Source organism: Danio rerio, chromosome 3 (genome assembly GCF_049306965.1).
Source record: "Danio rerio strain Tuebingen ecotype United States chromosome 3, GRCz12tu, whole genome shotgun sequence".
Taxonomy (NCBI): Eukaryota; Metazoa; Chordata; class Actinopteri; order Cypriniformes; family Danionidae; genus Danio; species Danio rerio.
The window spans coordinates 15418928-15445304 of record NC_133178.1 but is presented as its reverse complement, the minus strand read 5'-3'; the positions used below and the strand labels follow the sequence as shown (position 1 = coordinate 15445304).

Here is a 26377-nt window from a genome sequence, read left to right as displayed (position 1 = left end):
TAAATAAATAGAACTAATAACTTAAATGTTGAGATACCTTTCCCCCCTACAAACTAGTAATAATGTCTATTATTGTCTATAGACTTGATCGGTGTCGTCAAACCTACACTAATAAAAAGTATGTTTGCTGTTTGTTTAAACTACTTATTTAAAAATGAGCTGAATCAACACAATTTTTGGATTTTTTTTTTTTTTTTTTGCAACGTCTTAATTGTTTTGTTTTCAATGCACTTACATTTATATAAATAAACTAATAAGTAAACTTAATTCCTTCCTGTTGTCCCAACAGAAATCGATTGTATGGAGCTCAGCATTTTCACATTGCACTGTATATTCAACATTTAGTAGCCTATTGCATTTTGTTGTTGTTGTTCATTCTTCCATTTTTTCCCTTCGGATTAATCTCTTTATTAATCAAGGGTCACCACAACGGAATGAATCACCACCAGTTGTTGCTGTTGTAGTTGTTAATTATTGTTTTTAGGTTATGTAAAATTTTATTATAATATTGCATGCCAATTTTTGTAAGCTGAACAGAAATTTTTGAAATTCTTAAGGCTTTCTATTTTTGTAGGATTTTTTTCTCAAATTTTGTTATTCCTGTTTGCTAAAAAATCACATAAATAAGTAAATAAATAAATAAATAAATAAATACATTTCTAACAATGTATTTTTGTCTTGTTTTTCATTTACTTCAGATATTAGCGTAAGATTTTATTTTGAATCAAAGTTAAGTCACAGTTTGTTTAAAAGAAGAATAAAGAATAAATAGTTTACATCTGCCAGTGGCATGTGAAAAATAAACTGAATTCAAAGGGAAAACAGGTTATTATTCTTACCTGGTAGAATTAAAAAAAACCTTTTAAAGGATATTTCAGCTAAATATCAAAACAGGCTCTTCGCTTGCCCTGAAGTGGTTCCAAATCTTTACGAGTTTCTTTTTCTGTTAAATGCAGAAGTTATTTTGAAGAATGTAGTCAGTGGCTACTACTTTACAACATTCTTCAAAATATCTTCTTTTGTGTTTATCAGAAAGAAAGAAAAAAATCTCAAAAATGATTTGGAACCAATGAGCAAATTGTGACAGAATTTTAAATTGTTTGTGAAATATTCCTTGCTTAATTTTTCATGAAGCAAGAGCTTAAAATAAAGATGTATAGCAAAGCAACAATTTACGTATAATACATTTCATTAAGTCAGTAGAACTATTTTGACATGTCTCTTTCCCCAACTAGACCATCACAAATCAGTCAATAAGTTTTTGAAACATTGTGACTCCACCTCCTTTATTTCAGTTCAAGTATATGATTCAAATTTGCTCTAGAAACATGGAGCAAATGAGCATAAATATTAGACAGAACAAAACAAACAAACTAATGATTTTGAGGCAAGGCACTGCAGGTCAAAAGAGTAAAACATTAACTCACAGATATCACTGTACTTCCCTGTTTGATCGATTATATTACCAACTGTAAGCACTTTTTGTTTTACAAGATTTTTAAAATACTGTTAAAATATGCAAACGAGGCATTGTTAAATTAAATATGCACTTATTTGCATTTCTAGCACAAAAATCAGGTTGAGAATGTTGGAATATATATAAATTCTGTAAAACCCAACAGTCAACTTTATCGAATGAAATGAGTGTGGTTAACTCAAAGTTGACTAAAAGTTTATTCTACTCATTTGAAAAGTTTTGAACTGTTGAAGGTAATGAGTTAACAAAATACCTCATTAATCCAACTGAAATAGAGTAAGTTCAAAATACTCATATAGTTTTGTAGTAGGTTTGTTGCAATCAGTTTCCTCAAACAGTTTGAACTTATTGGGTTTTACACTACTCAGTTGGTTTGAGTTCTCTTCATTTATTGGGTTTTACTGTGCTCAAATTACTTCGTTTACTCAATTGGATTGAGTTCACAGTACTCATTAGTTTAGTTTTTGAACCTAAATGATTTGTTGCAGTCGGTTTTCCAAATGGTTTAAGTTACCTGAACTTTTGGGGTTTTACGGTTTATATATAAAATCCATAAGTAAAGTCAAAATATTGATAAAAATAGTTTTTTGTCTGCAGTGTCTTGCCTTTAAGCAATAATTCACCCAAAAATACTTACTATTTACTTACCATTAGGTGGTTCCAAACTTTTATAAGTTTCTGTTTTTTTCTGCTGAACACAAAAGAAAATATTTTGAAGAATGTGGAAATCACCATAAACAAATATCATGCATGGGATAAAATGCAGGGTTCCACACAATTACTTTGTGTTGTCCTAACACAAATCGATTAATTTAATTTTACACTTTTAACAAATTTATGTGGATTGAACATAAAAAAGTTGTCCCAATGAAATCTCAAGAATCTTGTTGTTTTAGCTCATTTTAAATTAGTTTGAACAAGTAAAAAAATATAATTTATTTGAGTGTGGAAGTCATTGGCTTTCAACATTTTTCTAAATATCTTCTTTTGTGTTCAACAGAAGAATGAAACTCAAACATTTGCAACACAGAGGAGTAAATAAATTATGAAATAAATTAATTATTGGGTGGATTATTCCTTTAATTTAATCAGACGAGTTCATTTCATCACACGGTCTACAGCGAGTTATTATAGTTTCAAGTCAAGTTCTCAAGTTCACTCAGGTTTTGTAAAATTTCTGATGCAATGCAACCCATATGAAATAATACTACAGTAATTTATAGTAAATACTACAGTGTTTTTGAACCACACCATCCAGTTTTCTACAACTCTAAGCATATGCTACAATACACCACAGATTACTATAGTAAAACTAAAGCATTCCAAAATATTTATTACAATTATCAGTTCACTATAGTTGATATGCCGAAGCATTAAAATTCTATTCAATTAATGTTTATTTCTATATCGCTTTTACAATGTAGATTGTGTCAAAGCAGCTTAACATAGAAGTTCTAGTAAAGTGAAATTCTGTCAGTGACGTGTCAGTCCAATAGCTATTGTGAATACTATACTGTGTAATACACTTTACTATTATACAGTAGTATGGTTCATAAACAATGTAGGCTTAGTAATTCACTATAAATTAATAATATTGTTTATATGGGAAAGTCATCCCAATTGCACATCTGCAAAACAGACTTTAAAAAGGTTTTACATCCTTGTCAGTGAAGCCTGTATTGTTTATTAAACCAACGTCTTGAGTGCACATCAGCATTAAGATCTCTTCCACTTGTGGAGATCATCTGCGTTTTCCTCCAGCACCGCCTTCACATCTCCCAGCGCGATCATCAGCTGCGCCAGGTAATACGTGACCATAATAATGTGCCTTTTGTATTCAGTATCGACTACGTTGAATTTTGTGAGCGCAATGGTGAGGTCTGAGGCCATGAACACCAGGCTGCCCAGCAGGATGAGCGGCCGGCGGGTGCGAGCCGCCATTGTGGCCATGATGACGATGAGGAGCACATAACCTCCGATGGCGGGAACCAGGACGTCAGCTTCTGGATCCAGCTGCAGGAAGGGCATTAGGTAAACGTAGATGCCAACGCCGAACAACCACAGCACCAGGTAGAGGAAGAAGAAGGAGAAAGATGAAGATGTTGAGGAGTATCGAGAGGACAGGAAGGTCACTGAGTACAGCAAGTGGGCCAGAGCAAAACAGCCCATTCCTGGGGGAGAAAGCAGACAGAATACTGAAATACAACTCCCAGCGGGAAACTTGATGTTAAAACTATATCAAATTGACGTCATGCATGACGTCAAAACTGATTGATTTGACATCTACGCGTTGATTACTCTTTGACCCAGAAGCAAACAACACAAAAAGTGTTATAATAGCCTATAGGAAATGTTTAATTCATCATAAAGCTTCAATTACAGATTTACACTGTATTTTGCTTCCATAATGCATGTGTACCTTGATGTCAAAACCACATCAAATTGACATCAAGCATGACGTCAATAAAACACGTCAAAAATGCGAATCGATTTGATGTCAAAACCTTAAAGGTGCAGTGGGTGATTGTTTTTAGAAATATTTTTATTGTAATGATTAGTAATGGGGTGACGCGGTGGTGCAGTAGGTAGTGCTGTCACCTCACAGCAAGAAGGTCACTGGTTCGAGCCTCAGCTGGCAGTTGGCATATCTGTGTAGGGTTTGCATGTTCTCCCTGCAATTGTGTGGGTTTCCTCCGGGTGCTCTGGTTTCCCTCACAAATCCAAAGATATGCGGTACAGGTGAATTAGGTAAGCTAAATTATTCGTAGTGTATGTGTGTGAATGAGTGTGTATGGATGTTTCCCAGTGATGGACTGCAGCTGAAAGGGCATCCTCTGCGTAAAACATGTGCTGGATAAGTTGGCGGTTCATCTGTGGCGAGCCGAGATTGATAAAGGGACTAAGCCAAAAAGAAAATGAATGAATGATTGAATGAATGAATGAATGAATGAATGAATGAATGATTGGTAATCAATAGTAATGATTAAAGTAAATGATCTAAATGTATTTATATGTATTTTTATATTCTGGGTAAGGCATAAGACTAAAAAATGTTGATCCAACTAAATATTGTTGTGCTGATAATTCCTGTAATTCTGATAAGTAGCCCAAACCGTCTGTCAGCAAATGTAGATTTGAACAACTGTGCACCTCTGTTCACGCAGATCCGCCGATGAGTGTCTACACTGGCTGCAGTCATGAGGATTCAGGTGACAGCTCTAAAAACAAATGCTTAATCAAAACTTTTTAAAATCCTGAATCAATATTGGAGATACTTTTGCTTGCTGGAGAAAGGACGACACCATGGCTGAAGTATTTCTTTTAGACAGGTAATGTTCTGTTTTAAAAGTATTTTAGTCCCACAGAGCTGATTGTGTTGTTTTATGAATGGGTTATATACACAGAAGTGCCGTATAACCACTGAAATTTCCGACGATAGATTGATGTGACTATTTTCAGTTTCAAAGGACCTTTTACAGCATCGATAATGTAGATTTTTATTCAGTTTAACAACAAAACATTAGTAAATAGCGCTATTCAGCCTAGCCCGTTTACTGGGGTGAAGTTGGTTTTATATTCACGCCATATTGGTTCATTTTTGAACAATGATAAGCTGTGACCTGCTCTCTATATTGTTTACTGTGCTACTTTGAACATTCGGTCTGAATTAACAGTACGGCTTAGTAATAAGTGATTACTGCAGCCCATCGGCCAGTCACTAAGCATACAGTAGTGGCTTTGGTGTGAGAGAGTGAGACTGATGAGAGAGTGATGTCAAGTTTTGCTTGCTAACTAACTGAAAACGTGCTAGATATAACAGTTTTTCGATCAAAATTGTAGTATTATAAAGTACTATAAAGTTTTCTAACTGGCGAATGACATGATCTTGTGGGTCTCTGTCATCTTTAATGTGCGTGTTCGCGATTGAGAAGGCGTGGCTTTGGATGCCAGGGGAGGGATTGTAGCCTATTTGAAAGATGTTATGCTAACCGGTTAGCATTCAGGCAGATCACCTGCTGCACCTTTAACATCCATTTGACATCGACACATTGAAGGCATTTCAACCAACAAAATAATGACACAAAAGATATTATAGCCTAAAATAAAAAAAAAAACATTGAACTAACTGACATTTAACTAAGCTTTTACTCAAATTAAAATGAAAACGCAAAACATAAATGTAAAAAATGAACAAAAACTAAATTTAAACGGCGACAATGACAAGAAATTATATTAAAATGATGTAGAAAATCAATATAATTAAATATATTTTCAATATTTATGAATATTAAATAATTACATTAAACGTTTACTAAGCAAAACTAAAACCACAACTGAAATGAGTTGTTTTAGTGAACATAAAAAAAACATTTATTGAAGATAAAGTATTAACTTATTTTATTTTAGTCTAGTTTACAGGAAAATAGTTCGTAATTTAATTTAACCTGTAAGAAAATAGCTAAAATAAATAAATGAATTAAGGGTACTAAGAAAAGATTATGAAATATATAAAACCGCTATAAAAGTTACTATAAACTTACTGAATTAAATGATCAAACTAACTTTAATTAGTTTTTTATAAAAATTATAACTGGGATTCTCATAATCATTACTAATGACTTAACAATACAGAAAAAAGGTCTATAAGACAGCTAATTAAGGTATACTTAGTCTAATTACAGCTAAATAATTAGTATAATTATATTAATGACAACAACTAACATATTATAAATAACTGTGTTTATTTTATTTATTTATTTTGCTTTAATGTGAGAGGAAATTCCCATGTAGTTGATAAAATAAAATCAATCAATCAGTCAATAAATGGTCTTAACGTACCGGCTTCCTAAACAGAAGTCTATTATTTTCCTCTTGATTTGAGGGCGACTTATGACCTGTACATGTTCTCGATAGGCTCTGTCAATAACCCTGATTATCTCAAGCTAAGATATGAGACACAGAAGAAACAACCTTTACCATGAATAAAAAGTTCAGGCCAAATTAGGCAACAGTCTCCGCCCGCTGACAGCAGCAGCCCTCCGGCCACGCCCACCAGACTCCACCCCCCATTATAACTGAGCACCAGAAGGACCAGAGAAAGGATGGGGGCCGCTTTAATCCCCGCGGCCAGAAGAGACGGGGCCGAATCTGGGATCCACAGGTAGAAGTAAAGAGTGCAGGATGCAATGAAAGGCAGGAGATACAGAAGCAGAACACACCACTGGAAGAGGAAACGGCAAATATTAGTCAGTGCACAGTATCACACTGCTTTTACGAAACATTAAATGCAATTATCTCCGTTATGAAGATATTTACACATGATTTAAGTGCTTGATTTAGTCATGAATGACTAAATTTGGATCTAAGTGAGTTACTGGATGTGATAAAAGTGCACCAATAGACCTACATGATCTCAAAAAACGACTTGTGCTGTTTGTTCAAACTACTTTTGAAGTTAACTAGTTAACATAAGTTCGGCAGTGGGACCACACCTCACTTTGCCTCTTTAACCTACTCCCTAAAAATTATTTAAGGCAGACCTGCCCTCAAGCACTTTTCTTCTTGCTCTCTTGAACCCACCCTCTCGCCCTCTATTTCCTTGCTTCACATTAATAATCCCCTCTAGGTTGAATCTAGCGTTCTAATCACTGTACCAAAATATTACAGAGATGGTACCCCCACTCTTAGTCTCTGGGCATCATCGTAGGATGCTCGATCAACCTACCTATCTGTTTATTTATTCTCTTACTTCCGTACCCCTTCATCCCACTGTTCCTTTACCACCCCTTTTCATCCCTACAATAAAGTCAAGCTCAAGATGTGGTGTGGTCCATGCTGGTGAAATTTAAAATGAGTTGAAACAACACAATTCTTAAAAAAGTTTTTTGTTCAATCTACCTAAATTTGTAAAAACGATGAAGTTAACTTAACCAATTTGTGTTGGGACAACAGAAAGCAATTTTGTGGAACCCTGCATTTCTTGTAGTGTAGGCAGAATGCATGTCTGCTCTCAAAAAATGAAACCATAAGTGTAAAGACTTAATTATTCATTAATATTACTTGTTTTTCTTTAAAAGTTAATAATAAATAAATTAGCAAGCCTCGGCTGGGCCAATTGGCATTTCTGTGTGGAGTTTGCATGTTCTCTGCATATGAATGAGAGTGTATAGGTGTTTCCCAGTACTGGGTTGCAGCCGGAAGGGCATCTGCTGCGTAAAGCTTAAACTTTTCCCATTCACTTATTAAACACTTGCTGGCTGCATCCTAAGTGGGATATATCACCCTGCAAAGGGCACTTCGGAGTGAAAACAATCATGGCTGCCATCTTGAAGTGTCATTCCAAATTGAAGTGCACTTTGAAGGGCCACCCTTTGGCATAAAGTATTTTGAAGGGTACAACTGATGCATACTTCGGGCCCCCATGATCCAAGTGCAGGGAAGCTCATTCCTACTAATCTGTCACATGATGATGATCCCTTCTGAATGGCAACGAATGACTTTGGGTACATTTCAGTCTGAAGGACTCGTCCCTATACCCTGAATAGGAATGAACTCTTATGAATTGTGTGAAGTGTGCGACTCCAAACAGCTTCCCTGCTCAAAGCATAATTTCCTGAGGTGTTGTGCTTTTAATAATTCCTTACATTTATATAGCACTTTTCTGGATACTCAAAGCACTTTGCACATTTTTCGGAGGAATCTCCTCATGCACCACCAGTGTGCAGCATCCACCGGGATGACACGACGGCAGCCATATTGCGCCAGACCGCACACCAAACACCAGCTAATTTGTGGAGAGGAGACAAGTTTTAGGAGACCATGATTGACAGAGGCCAGTGGGCAAATTTCGGCCAGGATGCCGAGGTTAAAACTCTACTCTTTTTTGAAAGACATCCTGGGATCTTTTATCGAGAGTCAGGACCTTTAACGTTTTATCTGAAAGGCTAATCAGTATAGAGTCCCCATCAACATATAGGGCTACGTTTTCGGAATGAGCCTATGTTGGGGATTACACTTAATCTGTGCATTCCAGATATAACTGTAAACAATCATGGCTGCCATATTGAAAGGGCCGTTTGGGATGATGGGTACAACTGATCAACTGATTAGGCTTATCCCTATACCTTAATCCCTTTAAATCTGTCACTCTGGAGGGTAAACCCCTTTGAAGGCATTAGGGCATGAGGATGTGCTCTTCCAAATATGCCCTCTCCTAACTATTCATCCACTACCCAGTTAGCCTAAAGCAGCAAAAATTATTAATGTAGTCCCAACACAAAATAATGAAGTTAACCTAACGCAGAAATCTAAGTAGATTGAAGGTCATTCAGTGTCAAAAATATGCAAGAATTGTTTTGTTTAGGCTCATTTTAACCCAGCCATTTTAACAAGCAGCAGAAATTAATATTTGTAAATATGTATAGTGTATAGAGTGTGTTTGCGCTCAGATGTATGTTTGCTGTGATTACCGTGTTTCTGCGTTGTCTGCGGTCGTAGGCACTTGTTTCCAGGATGTCCATCTCTCTTGCCTGTGCTCTCTCACAGGCTCATAAAGGCAGCGTTTCAGATGTTTCCTCCAGCTGATAGACCTGCAATGCCTTTCTCCACTGTATGTGTGCCAGTGTGCTTCATTGGCTGGGGCAGGACTGGACTTTGGACCATTATGAGTGATGCGTTATCTGTCAAATTGTTCTGCCATAAACAAAGTACACCCCTCACTCTCTCTCTCTCTCTCTCTCTTCTGCCTATGCTTCTCTCTGCATTATGGCCTATTACCCTGGACTGACATCATCGGTCAGAGCAAAGGTTTGATGATTGAGACACAAGTTCAGGCAGATAAACGTTCTGTTTTTGAAATTAATGATAGGAAATGAGCTCTCTCGCTTTGTTTTCTGGCATTTTAGCTTCTTTTATTCACTTTCTGATGTCTACGTGGGTGTCAGAGTAAAGACAGACACTCAAAGTTTTGAATTGTAATCATGTAGTTACCTATAGTTTGGTCTTTGCTATTAAAATATAGAGATTATTATTATATAAAAAAATAGGGAATTTTCTTAACATGTATTGATCATTAGATTTAACTATAGAAAACAGTTCTGAAGATATTTTATTATGATCACGCAAATGAGGGTACCACAGAAAATTTATAAAAGCATATATAATTTGATATAATATAATATCATATAATATAAATGACATTAATTCTATTCATTTTAAATGTAAAATGTGAGATTTTTTCTGTATAATTTAGACACAATATAATACAATTGTTATATAAATAAATATATATATATATATAAATTATTAATAAATATAAACGATAATAATAATAATAATACAATAAAGAACTAAACCTAAAGAACTAAACTTGTTGAATTTTAGCTTTCTTCTGGTTGTCCAGGATGTATTACTGTACTACATTAATTAAAACAAAAAAAAAAAAAAGGGGGGGGGGGGGGGGGGGGCTACATATGTATGGAGCCAGATCAGTCTTAAAAATAATACATTTACTAAATAAAAAATGTATACTTACAAAATCCAATTTGTAAACACACAACTAAATGTGAATTGGGTGTTGAACTTACGGACTGGATTTGTGTATTTTTGAATCAGGTTTTAAATTTGTGAATTAGATTTGTGTATTTTTTAATCGGGTTTTGAATTTTTGAATTGGATTTGTGCTTTTTTTTTCGTATTTTGAATTTGCGTCTTCAATTGGGTAGGCTAAATTGTCCGTATAGGGTATGCATGTGAGTGTATGAGTGTGAATGAGTGTGTATGGATGTTTCCCAGAGATGGGTTGCAGCTTGAAGGGCATCTGGTGCGTAAAACACGTGCTGGAAAAGTTGGTGGTTCATTCCGCTATGACGACCCCGGATTAATACAGGAACTAAGCCGAAAAGAAAATGAATAAATGATTTGTATATTTCGGAATAAAGTTTTGAATTTATGAATTGGATTTGTGTATTTTTAAATCATATTTCATTTCATACATATGGAGCCATTTAAAAAAAAAAAAGAGTTTCAGAGTGTCTATTTTTCTCATGAGAATAATATCTCTTATATTATTACAATACCCCTTTAAAACAACCAAACGATAATGGATTCACACACAAAAAGTCTAATCATTAACACTCAGCTCGACATGCACTTTAACCCGCTCCATCCCATAATCTCCAAGTTCAAACAGCGAAAGCAGAGAGCGACGGGCACCCAGGGAGAAAGAGACAAAGAAAATAGAGAAAAGGTGAGGAATTAACCGGTGAGTGAAGGCTGTGTGGAGACACTTGATCGATTAGATCAGCGCGATAAAAGATAAAGGAGAAACATGTACTTGGACATCGAGACAGAGGTGGAGAAAATGAAAAAGGGGGAGGAGCCATAGACTGAATCAAGTGCACGAGAAAAAATAAAAGAAAGATCTGTTCTAGCGTGTTGTTGTTTTAAAGCATACAATAGTTGTTATATAGTTCTTATCAATAAGTTCTCTGAACTAATTTTGCAGACCAGTATAGACATTCAAGAAAAGAAAAATGTTATGGTTCACCTGCTGAATCCCTGTTTTGCTTTGTAGATATGGCTGACAAAGCCTTAAAGGTTGGAATTGTTGGATACGGACATTTAGGTGAGTTCTCCAGACTTGTGTACAGCTAGCTAATGGCACATCAGACATATAAGAGCTTCAATTTTACTGTGAATGTTACTATTTTTTTATTCCTGTGATACTAAAGATGCTAAGACCTTTATTTTAGCATGTTGATGTACTTCTAATTGAAAGTAAATATTGAGTGGGGGGCGTGGCTTTCTTCTAGCACATCCTAACAACTATCTGTAAGAGAGGCGTGGTTAAGAATGTTCTCAAACTGACATCATCAGAAATAAAAAAAAAAACAGCACTCCAAATGCAGAAGCAAATGTCTGATTGAAGATTACTAAACTTTTTCTTTTTTTTTTTTTTTTACAGTGGATTAACTTGTACACATTGCTTCCCTTTAGACAATCTGTGCAAGAAAATAAATATTGTACATTTTGATTTCACACAGACTTTAAACATGAATTATGCGTATCCCATTCATTCATATTTGTTTTTCAGACCGTTTGGACAATCATTCATGAAAAAGTTTTTTTTTTTGTTTTGTTTGCTAGTTGTCTTGTCTAACCACATGTTCAGAAAACATTCCAGTGGTAGCCTAATGTTCCATAATGTATGCAAATCAGAAATAAATGTTCTTTTAACGTTTTTAATATAAAAATAAAAATCCATACAGTAATAAGGTCTTAGGATTTGCACAAGAATATATCAGCGGATCAGTGTTAAAGGTATAACACGGTATAAGTAAAGTGAGTTATCCTTAGCAACTAGTAACATATTTTTAAGACTTAATGTGTTGTGAACGAAGTATGAACAAGATAATTACTGCATGAATAGGCATCACGGTAGCGCAGTGTTTAGCATGATCGCCTCACAGAAAGAAGGTTTCTGGTTCGAGCCTCGGCTGGGTCAGTTGGCATTTCTGTGTGGAGTTTGCATGTTCTCCCCGTGTTGGCGTGGGTTTCCTCTGGGTGCTACGGTTTCCCCCACAGTCCAAAGGCACGCGCTATAGGTAGATTGGGTAGCTAAATTGGCCATATTGTATGTGTTTGAATGTAAGAGTGTATGGGTGTTTCCCAGTGTTGGATTGCAACTGGAAGGGCATCCGCTGCGTAAAACATATGCTGGAAAAAGTTGGCGGTTCATTCCCCTGTGGCGACCCCAGATTAATAAAGGGACTAAGCCGAAAAGAAAATGAAGGAATGAATTACTGCATAAACGTGAGCTTGTATTTACTCACCTCACTTACAAAAGCAAGTTCAGTATATCTCAAAATAAATTAAAACTATCCAAACTCTGAATATTTAATACTGAAGAATTTTGGAATTTCTTTATGTAATCCAGAATATTTTTGTTTGAGCTCAATTGTACAGAGGTGAATTTATATTTTGCCCAGTCTGGGCTTTATTCCTTTCACATTTTGTGTAAAAGGGCCTCATATTTATTAAAAAAAAAATTGATTTGTAGTTTAAATATATATATATATATATATATATATATATATATATATATATATATATATATATATATATATATATATATATATACACACACACACACACACACAAACACACACACACACACACACACACACACACATTTATAAACAAGCCACCTCAGCCTAGACAGAAAAGAAAAAAAAAACACAAAAGTAACAAGCTTGGCATTACTTCTCTTAAGTAACTAGATTTAGTAAATGTTTTAAATAAATAATGCTACATTGTAATAATTTACTTTTAAAAGTAGCTTTTCCCAACACTCCAGCTGACAGACATTGTTCATACAGTATGTCTCTCTGATTTGCAAAGTGATTTTCTAAGCAGTTTCTTTCTTTAAAATAGGGGAAAATGATTTTTTGATGCAATAAAGAAACTGCGTTCAAAACCAAACATAAACCACTGGTGGAAAAATCATGGAAATTAATTAATTGTTCAAAAAGTAAACTGCAATTACTCTACCAATTCATGTTTTGTCAAACCAAGCTGGTTTTAATCTTTGTCTCCTTGTTCAGGACAGTTTCTTGTTGAGAAGATCCAGAGTGAAGGCGCTGAAGTGGGGCTTCAGTTAGCATTCGTGTGGAACCGAAATGCAGACAAACTGAAAGATTCACTGCCCAAAGATCTCATTCTTCATGACCTATCAGATTTCACCCAGAGGTAAAATTGTTATTATTTTTTGTATAATCATGCGTATTTGTTTAAAATGGAGGAGAGCAAACAGAGTGAGTTAAAGAGATCAACAAAAGTTGTTAATATTTTCTCAACTTTTACTTGTCACAAATTTTATCTTCTGAGTTTTTGTCCTCTGTTGAACACAAAAGGTGTTTTGAAGAATGTTGGAAAATGTTAACATTTGACCTTTATTGTTTTTGTTTTTTTCTACTATGGAAATCAATGGTTACTGGTTGTCAATATTCTTCAAAATATCTACTTTAGTGTTAAACAGAAAAAAAGAAATGCATAAAGGGTTACTTCAAAAAATGCAGGGTTCCACACAATTCATTCATGTTGTCCCAACACAAATTAGGTTAACTTAAAAAATTGAAGTGGACTGTACATAAAACAATTAAGTTGTCATCAAAGTTTTTACATATATTTGGTTGTCTTCTTGTGTATTGCAATTGTGTAATTGTTCTATTATGGTATTTATTTACTCAGTGTTAAAAACAAACTTCCCCTCTGTACCAAAACAAGGACAATAAAGTTTAAGCAAACAAACAAACAAACACAATATCTGATATTGGAGTAGTTTGAACAAGCAGCAAATTATTATAATATTTTTTTAGTGTTTGGAATGATTTGAAGGAAAGTAAACAGCATTTTTTTGTTTTTGGGTGAACTGTCCCCTTAATGTGGCGTACATGTGTGGGTTTGTTGTGTTTCAGAGACACTGATGTAATTGTGGAGGTTTGTCATCCACTGATAGTAAAAGAATTCGGGGTCAGATTTCTGTCGCACGCTCACTTCCTGGTAACTCTGCTGTTTATCTTTGTTTAATCGGCTAAGATCCTGTTTTCATATTTAACTGTATATAGTTGAAGTCAAAATTATAAGCCCTCCTGTGAGTTTCTTTTTCCTTTTCAGATATTTCCCAAATGATGTTTAACAGAGCAAGGAATTTTCACAGTATTTCCTATAATATTTTTTATTTTGGCTAGAATAAAAGCAGTTTTTAAAATCATTTTAATTTCACTATTATTAGCCTCCCTTAGGCGTTTTTTTATTGTCTACAGAATAAACCACCATTATGCATTGATTTGCATAATTAACCTAGTTAAGCCTTTAAATGTCACTTTAAGCTGAATTCTTCTCTCTTGAAAAATATCTAGTCAAATATTATGTGCTGTCATCATGGCAAAGATAAAATAAATCAGTTATTAGAAATGACTTATTTAATTATGATATGCTAAGAAATATGTTTAGAAAAATTGTCTTTCCTATAAACAGAAATTGGGGGGAAATATACAGGGGGCTAATAATTCAGACTTCAAGTACATTTGTTTGATAATGAGTATAAGCCTGGTTATAGCATGTTTTTCCACTTTTTCAGGTGGGCAGCCCTTCTGCACTGTCTGATGGTCAGCTCGAGCAAGATCTCCGCACTGCTGCAAAACAACAAGGAAAAACACTCTATGTGCCCAGCGGTGCATTATGGGGCGGCCAAGATATTCAAAAAATGAATGACAGTGGAACTTTACGGGTGAGTCTATAATTATCTTGACATGAGATTTTAAAGCACTGTATATGGTTTCACTCTGCCTGTCGATAAAAAAGTACAAATTAGCATAATTGGGGGTTCAATTAACCTAAAGTGCCAACATTTGCTCACCCTCTCTGCTGTTGTACCTTTATGACACTTGCTAATCAGCAGAACATAAATTACATTTGTCATATCTAAGAGATTTCTGTCCTTTTAATGAAAGTTTATGCACCCAAAATTGCTTCAAACATTCTTATAGTATTAAAAAATGTATTCAAATGCATTTAATGGTTTGATCCAAATCCATTATTGCTTTATCCTCTTCACAGACACCGCAAAATTATAGTTGAATTATGAATATTTGAAAAAGTTTGTCAAGAAAAGTTCATTTTCTAGTACTGGGTTGCGGCTGGAAGCGCATCGGTGTGTAAAACATATGCTGAAATAGTTGGCGGTTCATTCTGCTGTGGCGACACCTGATAAATAAGAAACTAAGCCGAAGGAAAATAAATGAATAAAGAGAAGTTCAGGTTTAAATCCTTTTTCTGAATATGTACTTACAAAATATGTATTGTGGGGCAGGGAAGTGCTTAAGACAATAAAAAAAAAAACACTTTATAGACATTTATTAGAAAACAAATAATTAAACTTGATTTCCATCTGAGGTGAACCAAGCCCTGAAATTAACGTACCCAGTATAGATTCAACTTAAAGGGATAGTTTACCCAAAACTGCTGAACACAAAAGAAGGTGAACAACTGTACCTATTGTTCCCCTTCGGTTGGGGAACTTCAGTGCCATGAATGAATGGGAGGATTCGGATCAGAAGCCGCTTATCTGGAGAGTATTGAACGGGCCAATGAATGAAATTAATTGGCAGCGTAAGCTTGCGCAGGTGTGCGACATCTGCAATTATCTCAGCATATAAGCACACCTGAAGCCAGCAGACGCCATCCTTTTCGCTTCAGATCCTTTCTGAGTGAGTCGATGAGGGTTCCTCTTGCTGATCAGCACTTCAGAGCGAACGAGTGTGTCTCCCGGTCCAGAGTGGGTCTTCGCGGTGGCAGACGGTCGAGCTGGGTTACTCCCTTGCCTGCGGTTCTTTGGGTCCGGTCCTCCAGAGCGGTGCGTATAGTTGCAACTTTCCTAAAAGAGCAACACAGTCGTGCAGCACGTCCTTTTCAGGATGGCGCTCCGACTGTGCGTTTCTGGATGCGGGGGTTTCCTGTCTCCGGATGATGGACACGATCACTGCATTGCATGTTTGGGGGTCCAGCATGTTAATGCGGTGCTCGCGGGCGGTTCATGTCGTCATTGCGATGCCATGACCGTTGCACAGCTAAGATCGCGGCTAACTTTCGCAAGAGAGCGAGCCACCCCAGTTGCCTCCTGTTCTAAAAAAGCAGCGGGCGCTCGGGCAGATCTGAGGGTTTCAGCGGGAGCTAATCCGCCGCCCACGGGCTCGCGGACCTCTCGCTCCTCACGGCGCTCCATCCAAGCTTCGGGTGGTGAGAGTGATCCGTCTAACCAGATGGTAGCTCTCACACTCGCTGACACCGGAGATCAGATGTCCTCCGCGGCATCGGAGGGTGGGCTTTCACTGTCCGACGAAGATCCGGACCCGCTCGCCCCCTCCGGGCAGGTGAGCGCTGTCAAATCGGATCCTGAAGCGGACATGTTAGCCGTGCTTTCCCGGGCTGCTTCGGCCGTGGGGTTGGAGATGGTTTATCCCCCAGCTCCGCGGCCGGACCGACTAGATGGGTGCTACGTAGAGGACCAGAAGGCGAAGCCTTCGAAGCCTCTCGTCCCCTTCTTCCCGGAAGTGCACAGTAGGCTCACGCAGTCCTGGAGGGCACCTTTCTCTGCCCGTGCTGCGAGTGCCTCCGCCCTCACCGCCCTTGACGGCGGAGCTGCCAGGGGGTATGAGGCGATCCCGTCAGTGGAGCGCGCTATCGCGGTCAATCTTTGTCCGCGCGGCGCCTCTACGTGGCGGGGTTTGCCCCGCCTCCCGTCCAAAGCCTGTAGGTTGTCTGCCTCCCTCGGAGCCAGAGCTTATAAGGCTGCGGGCCAGGCTGCTTCTGCTTTGCACGCGATGGCCACCTACCAGCGCTACCAAGCGCAAGCGCTGGCCGAGCTGCACGAGGGCGGGTCCAACCCAAGCTTATTACATGAGCTGCGCACCGCGACCGACTATGCTCTTCGGACTACTAAGTCCGCCGCGTGTGCGCTGGGGAGGACGATGTCCACACTTGTGGTTCAGGAACGCCACCTCTGGCTAAACCTGGCCGATATGCGCGACGTTGAAAAAGTTCGCTTTCTTGACTCGCCCATATCCCAGGCTGGCCTGTTCGGCGACACCGTCGGTGAATTCACCCAGGAATTCAAGGCGGTGAAAGAGCAGTCGGATGCGATGGGCAATGTCATCTATCGGCGTGGCCGTAAGCCCGCTCCGCCCGCCGAGCCATCCACCTCCGCTGTTCCTCGCCGAGGGCGCCCGCCAACGAGTGCTGCCCCGCCCCCGCCTGCGCCTCCGGCCAAGCGGGCGCGGCGTTCACCTCGAAAGCAGGCAGCCCCTCCTGCCCAGGGCGCCGTTAAGTCCGGTAAACGGACCGCGAAGCGTCCCTGAGACAGGCCATCCGGAGAAGAGGAAACTTGCTCTTTCCCCGCTGGAGGGCGGGGCCCCGATAACAACGGTACTTTTCAGTGCCACCAAAACATCAGTAAAAGAGCACTTTTTCCCTTCCCCGGATGTGACTGCACGAGTTCTGCCAGTCCGGGACGCGCTGCCTTCCGGCTCGCAGACTCTACGTGCTTCGCCAGTGGCTCACGAGCGCTGGGGGGACGGTCTCCCTTCCCTCAGCCCTCCAGCCCCCTCTCCGGAGTCAGGGTGCGGAGCCAGAGCGAATCGCTCTCCTCCAGCTTTTCCGCGGGACCCTCGTGCTTCCCGGATCAGCACACCCACTCCGCGCTGCCCCACCGCTGGTACGTCAGCGATTGTAGCAATGACTCCATTAGCGAGGGCTCTGCCTGCCTGGTTAGCGCGGGCCAGCCCCTCGCGGTGGCTCATACGCACAATCAGACTCGGTTACGCGATTCAGTTCGCGAAACGGCCCCCCAAGTTTACGGGCGTGTATTTCTCCAGGGTCAACCCCCTGTCCGCCCCTGTCTTGCGAGAGGAGATTGCTGCCCTCCTGGCGAAGGGTGCAATCGAGCCGGTTCCTCCAGCCGAGATGGAGAGTGGGTTTTACAGCCCATACTTCATCGTACCCAAAAAGAGCGGTGGGTCACGGCCAATCCTAGATCTGCGCGTTTTGAACCGCTGTCTGCACAAGCTGCCGTTCAGAATGCTCACGCAGAGGCGCATTCTCCAATGCGTTCGTCCTCGGGATTGGTTTGCAGCCATAGACCTGAAGGACGCGTATTTCCATGTCTCCATTCTTCCACGCCACCGCCAATTTCTGCGGTTTGCGTTCGAGGGTCGAGCGTGGCAGTACAAGGTCCTCCCCTTCGGGCTCTCTCTGTCTCCGCGGGTCTTCACCAAACTCGCGGAGGGTGCCCTAGCGCCCCTTCGGCTCGCGGGCATTCGCATACTCAGTTATCTCGACGACTGGCTGATTTTAGCCCACTCGCGGGAGCAATTGGTTATGCACAGGGACGAGGTGCTTCGGCATCTCCGCCTACTGGGGCTTCAGGTCAACCGAGAAAAGAGCAAACTCGCCCCCGTGCAGAGGATTTCTTTTCTCGGGATGGAGCTGGACTCGATCACCATGGTAGCGCACCTCTCCGAGGAACGCGCTCGCCTGTTGCTGAACTGTCTGAGGGAGCTTGACAGCAAACTAGTGGTCCCACTGAAGTTCTTTCAGAGGCTCCTGGGGCATATGGCATCCGCAGCCGCCGTCACGCCGCTCGGGTTGCTCCATATGAGACCACTTCAGCACTGGCTTCACGATCGGGTCCCCAGACGCGCATGGCACGCGGGCACACACCGGGTCTCGGTTACTGCGCTGTGTCGCCGCGCCCTCAGCCCTTGGAACGACCCCTCGTTCCTACAGGCCGGTGTGCCTCTAGGACAGGCGTCCAGCCATGTTGTTGTTTCAACAGACGCTTCCAACACGGGTTGGGGGGCCGTGTGTCGCGGGCATGCGGCTGCGGGCCTCTGGAAGGGTGCCCAGCTGCATTGGCATATCAATCGCCTAGAGCTGTTGGCAGTGTTCCTCGCTCTCCACCGCTTTTTACCGGTGCTGGAGCGGCAACACGTGCTGGTCAGGACGGACAGTACGGCGGCGGCGGCGTATATCAACCGCATGGGGGGTATGCGCTCTCGCCGCATGTCTCAGCTCGCCCGCCGTCTGCTCCTCTGGAGTCACCCGCGGCTGAAATCGCTGCGCGCCATTCACGTCCCAGGCACGCTCAATCGTGCAGCCGATGCGCTCTCACGACAGCTGTTACGCCCTGGAGAATGGAGACTCCACCCCGAGTCTGTTCAGCTGATATGGGCGCGATTCGGGGAGGCCCAGATCGATCTGTTTGCTTCCCCCGAGAACGCTCACTGCCAGTTGTTTTTTTCCCTGACCGAGGGCTCTCTCGGCACGGATGCACTGGCCCACAGCTGGCCTCGGGGCATGTGCAAGTATGCGTTTCCCCCAGTGAGCCTGCTCGCGCAGTTTCTGTGCAAGGTCAGGGAGGACGAGGAACAGGTTCTGCTAGTTGCGCCCCTTTGGCCCAACCGGACCTGGATATCAGAGCTCTCACTCCTCGCGACGGCCCTCCCCTGGCAGATCCCTTTGAGAGAGGACCTACTCTCTCAGGGACAGGGCACCATCTGGCACCCTCGCCCCGATCTTTGGAACCTCCACGTGTGGTCCCTAGACGCGAGGAAGACTTAGGTAACCTACCGACTGCGGTGGTTAATACCATCACTCAGGCTAGAGCCCCCTCCACGAGGCGCGCCTACGCCCTGAAGTGGAGTCTATTCACTGAATGGTGCGTCTCTCGCAGAGAAGACCCCCGAAATTGCCAGATTAGTGTTGTGCTCTCTTTCCTTCAAGAGAAGTTGGACAGCAGGCTGTCGCCCTCCACTCTCAAGGTTTACGTGGCCGCCATCTCCGCTTATCATAGCGCGGTAGCTGGCGGCACCGTGGGAAAGCATAACCTGGTCATCCAGTTCCTTAGGGGTGCTAGGCGAATTAATCCATCTCGCCCCCCTCTCATGCCCTCTTGGGATCTCGCCCTCGTTCTCACGAGTCTGCGATCCGATCCCTTTGAGCCACTCGAATCAGTATCTCTAAGATTTCTGTCCCTGAAGACAGCTCTGCTGGTTGCGTTGGCCTCCATCAAGAGGGTCGGGGACCTGGAGGCATTTTCAGTCAGTGACTCGTGCCTGGAATTCGGGCCGGATTACTCTCACGTTATCCTGAGACCCCGCCCCGGTTATGTGCCCAAGGTTCCTACCACCCCCTTTAGAGATCAGGTAGTGAACCTGCAAGCGCTGCCCCCGGAGGAGGCAGACCCAGCCCTTTCTTTACTTTGTCCAGTTCGCACTCTGCGCATTTATGTGGACCGTACTCAGAATTTTAGATCATCTGAGCAGCTCTTTGTCTGTTATGGCGGTCGGCAGCAGGGAAGTGCCGTATCGAAACAAAGATTATCCCACTGGATTGTGGATGCCATTTCACTCGCTTATTCGAGTCGAGGTCAGCCGTGTCCCCCGGGAGTACGTGCACACTCCACTCGGAGCGTTGCATCCTCTTGGGCGCGTGCACGCGGCGCCTCTCTAACAGACATCTGTAGAGCTGTGGGCTGGGCGACACCCAACACATTTGCAAGGTTTTACAATCTGCGAGTGGAGCCGGTTTCCTCAAGGGTATTAGGTAACCTTTTGGTGATTGAGGAGACAACTCGGTAGGGTGTTGAAACACGCTTGCTGCGCCATTCTCCCTAACACGGAGGTACGTGCGCCTTTTTTATCTGTCAGTAAAGTTCCCCGTTAGGTGAGCCCTGCAGATTCCTCCGTGGCCCCCAGCACTGACTCAGCTGAGGAGTCACTTGCTGGCCCACTACGTTGTAGGTCTGCCCGCTGGTCAGCCCGCGTTTTGGGTATAGGTGCCTGCTATGCGTGATCCCCACTAGGCGATCCCATATGCTTATTCCGCCACGGTTAAGTCCCCCCCCTGGGCGGACCCGTGTCTTCCCTCTCCGCTAACCACTCTTTGCTATGCGTACTCCCCCTTTTTAGGGCTAGTCCATAGGTAAATTCTGCCATCTATCCCCCCTTGGGTAACGGATGGCCTCCGCAGCGTCCTCCCTATCGGGATTGCACGCTTCCCAACGTACTGTCGTATTTCCTAGAATTATCTAGATGCTCACGACTTCCCAAAAAATATATCTAAATCCGTAAAACTTCTGTTGAAGTAGGATAAATTAGGGCCAGGGACACGTTGGAGGACCGCGCCCCCCATGATGTGGGTGCGTCACGCTTGCTTGACTATCTCCTCATCGGGGGTGTTGGTAAGGTGCAGTCATTATGGCGCTTTCCATATTCTCCCATTCATGGCACTGAAGTTCCCCAACCGAAGGGGAACGTTCGAGGTTACAGAAGTAACCCTTCGTTCCCCGAGGAGGGGAACGGAAGTGCCATATTCCGTCGCCATAATGACTGTCCCTTAGCTGTTTGAAAGTCTCTTCAGCTTAAAAGGATGGCGTCTGCTGGCTTCAGGTGTGCTTATATGCTGAGATAATTGCAGATGTCGCACACCTGCGCAAGCTTACGCTGCCAATTAATTTCATTCATTGGCCCGTTCAATACTCTCCAGATAAGCGGCTTCTGATCCGAATCCTCCCATTCATTCATGGCACTTCCGTTCCCCTCCTCGGGGAACGAAGGGTTACTTCTGTAACCTCGAACGATTTCCAGTGTTTGTTTTTCCTTTTATGGATGTCAGTGGCTACCGTTTTCTAACATTCTTCAAAACATCTTCTTTTGTGTTCAACATAAAAAATAAACTCATAAAGGTTTGCAAGCACTTGAGGGAGAGTAAATACGGAGTACATTTCTATTTTAGATAGAAAATAGAACTACACTCAACAAAAATGATTTCTGCTGCTTGTTCAAACTACTCTGTTTAAAGGAGAGGAAACAACACAATTCTTGAGTTTTTGTGTGGGATAACACACTTGTTTCATGTTCAATCTGCTTAGATTAAAAGTTGATCTAAAACCAAAACTTAATCTATTTGTGTTTGGACAATATGAAGGAAATTTGTGGAACTGTTTAGTGTATCATTTTAAATGTCTGGCACAAGTGAATGTCAAACATCTTTCCCCTAGGCTCTCTCCATCCGAATGTCTAAACACCCCTCTTGTTTCCGGCTGACTGGCGGTCTACTCTCTGATTGGACAGAGGGAGAGGGGAGGCGGGTCTTGTATCGCGGCTCAGTAGCAGAGCTCTGCCCAATTGCCCCAAACAATGTGAACACAATGGCAGCAGCAGCCATAGCAGCATCAAAACTGGGCTTCCACGGGGTTACTGGAGAAATCGTTTCAGACACTGCGTAAGTGCTTTAAAGCTAGTCCTCCAGAAAACACCAGAAACGCTCTGTGGTCTGAGTGGGTCCTAGTATCCCAGTATAGTGATGGAGACATACCTTATACCTTATAAATAGTTTTTAAAAAAATACTACTTTATTCCAATCAAGCTAAAAGAAAAAAGACTTTCTGATGCAGAAAGAATACTGGAGGAAATACTGTGAAAATATCCTTGGTCTATTAATGGTCTGATCAATCATATCACATGCTCCTCTTGAAATTAGTTTTTGAACCTGATTTAAACAATCAAGAGCATGTGGTGACTAAAACACATCAATTACTAGTAGCGCTGACAGTGAAACTAAAAGATAAATTTACTCAGATTAAATTTAGCCTGGTTGCAAGCCTGTCTAGCTGCCAAGAATAAATCTCCTAAGTAATTAAATTCAGCCGGGATAGCTTGAAAATTGTCCACAGGATGGCTTGGTATCCAACAATATCACCATCGCTTCATTGATAACGTGGCTTGAGTGACTTAGCATGTTGCCATGTGGTAAAAAAGAAAAATGTAATACTTCAGGTTTGGGTTAAAATTCCTAAGTATGTACAGCTGAAGTCAGAATAATTAGTCTCCCTTTGAATTTTATTTATTTATTTTTTAAATATTTCAGAAATTTTCACAGCATGTCTGATAATATATTTCTTCTGGAGAAAGTTTTATTTGTTTTATTTCAGCTAGAATAAATGCAGTTTTTAGTTTTTTAAAAGGCATTTAAAGGTCAAAATTATTACCTCCTTTAAGCTATATTTTTCCAAACAGAACATTTTTTTTTGTCTACAGAACAAACTATCGTTATACCTTGTATAATAACTTGCCTAATTACCCAAACCTGCCTAGTTCACCTTATTAACCTAGTTAAGCCTTTAAATGTCTCTTCAAGCTGCATAGAAGTGTCTTGAAAAATGTCTAGTCAAATATTATTTACTGTCATCATGGCAAAGATAAAATAAATCAGTTATTAGAAATGAGTTATTAAAACTATTATGTATAGAAATGTGTTGAAAAAAAATCTCTCCATTAAACAGAAATTGGGGGAAAAATAAACAGGGGGGCTAATAATTCTGACTTCAACTATGAAAGCATAAATAGGAACATGAAGCATTGATCGTTTTTCTCTCCAGATTGGCAGACTACCACATTGTGGAAGTAGACGTTACTGGTCCAGATGGATTCTCAGTGAAAACGGTGCGACAAAACCCCGCCAAACTGGGAGCTGTAACAGGAAATGCCACATACAATTCATTCTGGAGCAGCTTACTGGGTATGCGTGTGTAAGAAAGACAGATGGAGTGCTTTTCCCTCAAAGAAAATGTTTGCTGAACAAAAACACCTGACTTTAAAATGATTATATAGCCACTATATATATTATAATATAGGGCAGCACGGTGGCGCAGTGGGTAGCACTGTCTCACAGCAAGAAGGTCACTGGTTCAAGCCTCAGCTGGGTCAGTTGGCATTTCTGTTTGGGGTTTGCATGTTCTCCCCGCGTTCGTGTGGGTTTCCTCCGGGTTCTCTTGTTTCCCTCACAGTCCAAAAACATGTGCTATAGGTGAATTGGATAAGCTAAATTAGCCAGAGTGTATAAATGTGTGTGTGAATGAGCGTGTATAGGTGTTTCCCAGTACTGGGTTGCAGCTAGAAGGGCATCCGCTGTGTAAAACATATGCCGGAATAGTTGGCGATTCATTCCACTGTGGCGACCCCTGATGAATAAAGGGACTAAGCCGAAGGAAAATGAATGAATGAATATAGCCATTTCTTTTGCATTATTATAAACCTATCATCTTTTCTATACATCTTGCTGCATCTGAATATCTGTTTGTCTGTTTTTGCAGTCTGCAAGGGTCACGGAGGGAGAGTATATCTGTGCTGATAACATTGGACTGCTGCAGAAAGTGCACAAGTTAACAGAGGAAAGCGTTAGTGGATGAATGAATTAATAAAACAAGTGTCAAGTCAATAATGTTGTACACTTTAATCTCAGATGTACAGCCGTGATAGACATGACAAACTCAAACAGTGCTGGTGTGGATTTGTTTTACAGTACGGATGATGTTCCAGTGTATTGGTTTGGCTGGCTAGCTTTAGCTACATCGATTGCTTGTCTCGTTCTTTAATAATAACCCTCTAAAGATTGCTGGATAGTCAGTTTTTTTTAGGGGAGACAACATATAATACTGAAAAATAAAGCAGTGAGTATAGCATTGGGAGATTGTTTTAGGACATCACGTCTCTAGTCTTGTAAAACACTGATTTTTCATGCAACACAAAAGAAGAGGTTTGGCTTTTAAACATGAGCACAGTGAAAGTGAATGGTGACCCTGAGTGCTAATAGACATGATTTTCAGGAATTGACGTCTTACATTTGGGTTTGTTATTCATATAAAGATATTAAAGACTTGAAATATATGGACTAATATACATTTATATGGAGAGAGAGATGTATTCGTGTGCGTTTCTTTTTCTCAACAGCACCTGGTCACCATTTATTTATTTATTTTTATATATAAAAGAGCAGAAAGCCTAAAGAAATTATACAAAGCATGTTTTTACTGAAGGGTATTTGTTTTTCTTCTAAGGAATTAAATGTCGCTTTACCATTTATATCTGCATAATTTATTTCTCAATTAGTTTGTAATGAGAAGAAACCTATATCAGTAGCCAAAACACCTTTATTTGTATTATCTTAGCTTTTCAAAGTGGCCATTTGAATATGCACACGCACCATATGAACTGTCACGTATTTAACCCAAGTCACTATTCAATCCTTTGCACTCTGTTAGTTTTTTTTTACTAGGCCTCATGTGAAAGACACCGGAGAAATCTTCCCACAAAAAGCCTCAATTTAACATACGACGGCTCACCGCATACTTAAATATATTTATTTCTCTTCAATAAACCAACATGCAGACATACTGTTTGCAGGCGTTACGTTCACTTTAAAGGGAGTGTGTGTGTGTGTAAGTGCCTCACAGTATAAGCTGCTCTGTGTGTGTGTGTGTGTGTGTGTGTGTGTGTGTGTGTGTGTGTGTGTGTGTGTGTGTAAGTGCCTCACAGTATAAGCTGCAGAGTGTGTGTGTTTTAATTTTTCTCAGGAAGACCAACTGTTTGATTCTTATTCCTGTTTGGTAAGTTGTATGGCTGGCGGATGTTGACTCGATCTTTCTCAGCCTCCAGATCTTCATCGTATGGTTCCTCCTCATCCTCGGCCTCGCTGTGATGAGGAGACGAGTGAAGCGAGTGAGCAGGGGAAGGAGGCACTGAGGCGGGACGCGGATAACGGAAGCCTGCGGCCTGCATCACATACATGAAAGAATACACATCAGCTAATAATATAAATAATTTATTGCATTAAAACATTTAGCAGATGCGTTAATCCAAAGCAACATACATTTATACTATACTATGGTAGTCAACATGTGAATTGTGGACCAAAAGCTTTCAAAGTTGTCCTAAAACTAGGCCTGTCACAATAATCAATATATAGACATATCGCACAAAACATGGAGATGACCTCCTTAACATTTAGTGATGCATAATATGAAAAATGATTGTCAGCAACATTTTAGCAGATTGTGCAGTTTCCGTCATCTCCAGCAGAGCTGTCAGGTAAACATTTGTTTTACAATAAATTACTTTAGTATATTTTCCTGTGGGTGCCTAATAATGTTAAGAATAAAATAGCCTATGTTCTTTGAAAGAGTGCAATTGCATTATGATGCTATTCTGTTGTCATTCTGGCGTAAATGCTCTTGAAAATACAATAATATTGTTTAAATCACAATAAATTTGGTGCAATATATTTTATAACAACAAAAGTTCTATCTTAGCCTATCTTGTTTTAGGACAATTAAAAAAAAAACAATCCACTTCAAACTACTGTATACAATGGATAAATGGACGGATGGATAGATAGACAGAAAGAAACACACACACACCTAGATGATTATAATTAAATCTATGTAAAAAAAACCTGATTATTATTGTTTTTTGTATTACCGTTTTATCCTAAAATGTTTATTTT

The 26377-nt window shown here is 40.7% G+C and overlaps 3 protein-coding genes across 10 annotated transcripts in view; 1 reads left to right on the top strand and 2 right to left on the bottom strand.

Annotated features, from left to right (window-relative positions):
* Positions 1–1258: 1258 nt before the first annotated feature.
* On the bottom strand, positions 1259–9238 carry tmem86b (transmembrane protein 86B). Of its 2 annotated transcripts, NM_001045368.1 has the most exon segments (4): positions 1259–2890; positions 2937–3648; positions 6455–6698; positions 8947–9094. In NM_001045368.1, coding segments are annotated over 3 exon segments (750 nt in total). In that variant the 5' UTR covers positions 8998–9094; the 3' UTR covers positions 1259–2890; positions 2937–3193.
* A 20-nt stretch (positions 9239–9258) lies between these two features.
* aspdh (aspartate dehydrogenase domain containing) lies at positions 9259–24490 on the top strand. Of its 6 annotated transcripts, none has more exons than XM_021470416.3 (8): positions 9259–9283; positions 11052–11102; positions 13081–13225; positions 13954–14038; positions 14619–14768; positions 22095–22318; positions 23475–23614; positions 24189–24490. In XM_021470416.3, exons 2-8 carry the CDS (start codon positions 11054–11056, stop codon positions 24224–24226), a joined length of 831 nt encoding a protein of 276 aa, XP_021326091.1. In that variant the 5' UTR covers positions 9259–9283; positions 11052–11053; the 3' UTR covers positions 24227–24490.
* The window catches only part of gys1 (glycogen synthase 1 (muscle)), a 25234-nt gene continuing 23161 nt past the window's right edge, over positions 24305–26377 (bottom strand). Inside the window, exon 16 of one of the 2 annotated variants that reach the window (XR_012398210.1) lies at positions 24305–25647. Coding sequence is in view for 1 of the 2 variants with exons in the window: in NM_201180.2 (NP_957474.1) it covers positions 25435–25647 (213 nt within the window). In the remaining variant the exon portion in view is untranslated. The remainder of the gene's footprint in view (positions 25648–26377) is intronic. The other variant, NM_201180.2, reaches the window with a different exon arrangement.

Bases quoted from the DNA above. Each gene is read 5' to 3' on its own strand.
- tmem86b (XM_073943580.1), bottom strand. From the start codon at position 8,997: ATGGACATCCTGGAAACAAGTGCCTACGACCGCAGACAACGCAGAAAC. The intron at 6,699-8,946 runs GTAATCACAGCA...TTCCTCTTCCAG, and splicing joins GCAGACAACGCAGAAACACG to TGGTGTGTTCTGCTTCTGTA. The intron at 3,649-6,454 runs GTAAAGGTTGTT...TTTCTCCCCCAG, and splicing joins GCCTGAACTTTTTATTCATG to GAATGGGCTGTTTTGCTCTG.
- aspdh (XM_021470416.3), top strand. From the start codon at position 11,054: ATGGCTGACAAAGCCTTAAAGGTTGGAATTGTTGGATACGGACATTTA. The intron at 14,039-14,618 runs GTAACTCTGCTG...CCACTTTTTCAG, and splicing joins TGTCGCACGCTCACTTCCTG to GTGGGCAGCCCTTCTGCACT. The intron at 14,769-22,094 runs GTGAGTCTATAA...TCTTTCCCCTAG, and splicing joins ATGACAGTGGAACTTTACGG to GCTCTCTCCATCCGAATGTC.